The sequence below is a fragment of the Bufo bufo genome, chromosome 2 (assembly GCF_905171765.1).
Source record: "Bufo bufo chromosome 2, aBufBuf1.1, whole genome shotgun sequence".
Lineage (NCBI taxonomy): Eukaryota > Metazoa > Chordata > Amphibia > Anura > Bufonidae > Bufo > Bufo bufo.
In genome coordinates, this window is record NC_053390.1 from 836,187,516 (window position 1) to 836,189,376 (window position 1,861).

At 42.7% G+C, this 1,861-nt stretch overlaps 1 protein-coding gene across 1 annotated transcript; it reads left to right on the top strand.

Moving 5' to 3' along the window:
- The first annotated feature begins 241 nt into the window (after window positions 1–241).
- LOC120991859 (probable N-acetyltransferase CML1) lies at window positions 242–1,554 on the top strand. Its single transcript, XM_040420608.1, has 2 exons — window positions 242–254; window positions 571–1,554. Exon 2 carries the CDS (start codon window positions 580–582, stop codon window positions 1,243–1,245), a length of 666 nt encoding a protein of 221 aa, XP_040276542.1. The 5' UTR covers window positions 242–254; window positions 571–579; the 3' UTR covers window positions 1,246–1,554.
- The last annotated feature ends 307 nt before the right edge of the window (window positions 1,555–1,861 follow it).

Below are 1,861 nucleotides of genomic sequence, written 5' to 3' on the forward strand. Positions count from 1 at the left end.
TGTTACATCCTCTTCTTCTCTGCACAACGACCACTATGCCTAATAATAGGCTGACACTACCTGTTCTGTAGAGATCACTTCTCAGCAGTCATCTTATTATCATCACAGGTTGGATTACAATAATAAGTATCACCTCGGTATAACAAAGGTCTATCATTTAGTATAGCTGATGTCATAGCCTATCTACTCCCCTTCCCTACAGAATTACCTCTGTACAGAACATACCTACAACACTGTCCCATAGAAGTCTACAGGTAATAGTTACAACTTATCTCCTCCTCTTCCCTGCACAATGTCAACTGCACAGGTCACAGAGCATGCCCACAACACTCCCCCATAGAAGTCAATGAGTCACCAAACATTTCTATGATCCATGCGGCTCCTGAAGAGCAAGTCTCTGAATGCTATCAATATAATCTCAGCAAACATGGCCGTCCCCATAATCATGTACTAAAAATATAATTTTAAAAAATAGAAAAAACATAATATTTTTGGCATATTACTATAAGAACCTAGAATTTTTGGATGTGTCTTAACACATTTTGCCTCGTTTAATTTTTGTTTCTTCAGGGAGCCAATATGTCCTCTTACAAAGTGCGTTTGTACAAGGAATCTGACCATCGTACGGTCCATGAGATCTTCACATCCGGTTGTCATGAACACATCTCTCCAGCTTTCTACAATGCCTTAAGGCAACCTCACATCTCACTTATACTCTTGGTGGGACTCGTTCTTCCACTGGTCACTAATGGATCCATCCTGTTCTCCATCTTGGTTGGGGTCATTCTGTTGCTCATGTTATGGCTCCCCGGTAGAGAGTTTTTCCTTTATCATCTTAGGCATGGTCTGGCCGGAGATTTGAAGAACATTAGTAAACATTATCTAGAGAGGGAAGGTTATTGCTTCTGGGTGGTGGAGTTACAAGGAGAAGCTGTGGGCATGGTGGCCGCTATCCCATACATTACCCCTCATGAGAGGAGCGTGGAGCTGAAGAGGATGTTTGTATCTCGTGCCCACAGAGGCAAAGGGCTCGCCAAATTATTATGCAGTACAGTGATTGACTTTGCACGGAAGAGTGGGCATCATGCGGTCATCCTAACCACCACGGCCATACAGGTTGATGGCAGGCGACTCTATGAGAAGATGGGCTTCAAGAGTGCAGACCTAGCTCCATACAACCCAGTACTAAACCTCGTCGGCATGCCTTGGGTTGGTTACAGATATGATATCCCCTCCAGTAGATGATCCTCTTTGATTATGTCACTTTTGGTATTGTTCCTGGTTTCTCAAGTGATTTATGCAATGGAGTTTTGAGTTGTCATTCGTTTTTGGTATGTCCACCCTTGATCTGTAGGCATCATAGTTATATAATCAGTAGGGTTCAGGAAAGAGAATGTCCACAAGGGGACTGTCTACATGATCTCGAGATATTAATAGACTAATCTTCTTATGTGACTCCAGGTCCTCAAAGGTGTTGTCCAGGGTCAACATAAAGGGTTACCAAGGAAATTAAATTGTATAAATCAATAAAGGAACCATTACTGGCCTGTTAAATCCATTGTCACCATGTTCTGTGCTGCAGTGATGATGTCATGTTAATAATTACCACCTCAGCTAATCGCAATAGCAATCCCCCATCCTCATACAGTGGAGGAGATCAGTGCATGTAAATGGACTGGTCTCCTCCACTGAACGAGCAGCAAACTGTCGGGATGGAACGCTTCCTTCCTGACAATTCACTGCTCATTGCAAGATGTAAATGCCCCTTAACAGCTTATTATAGACTAGGTCCTAGCGTTTGGTAATACAGAGAAGTGTGTCTAGTAAATCATGAGCCGTGCCAAACATAATATGCAATGTT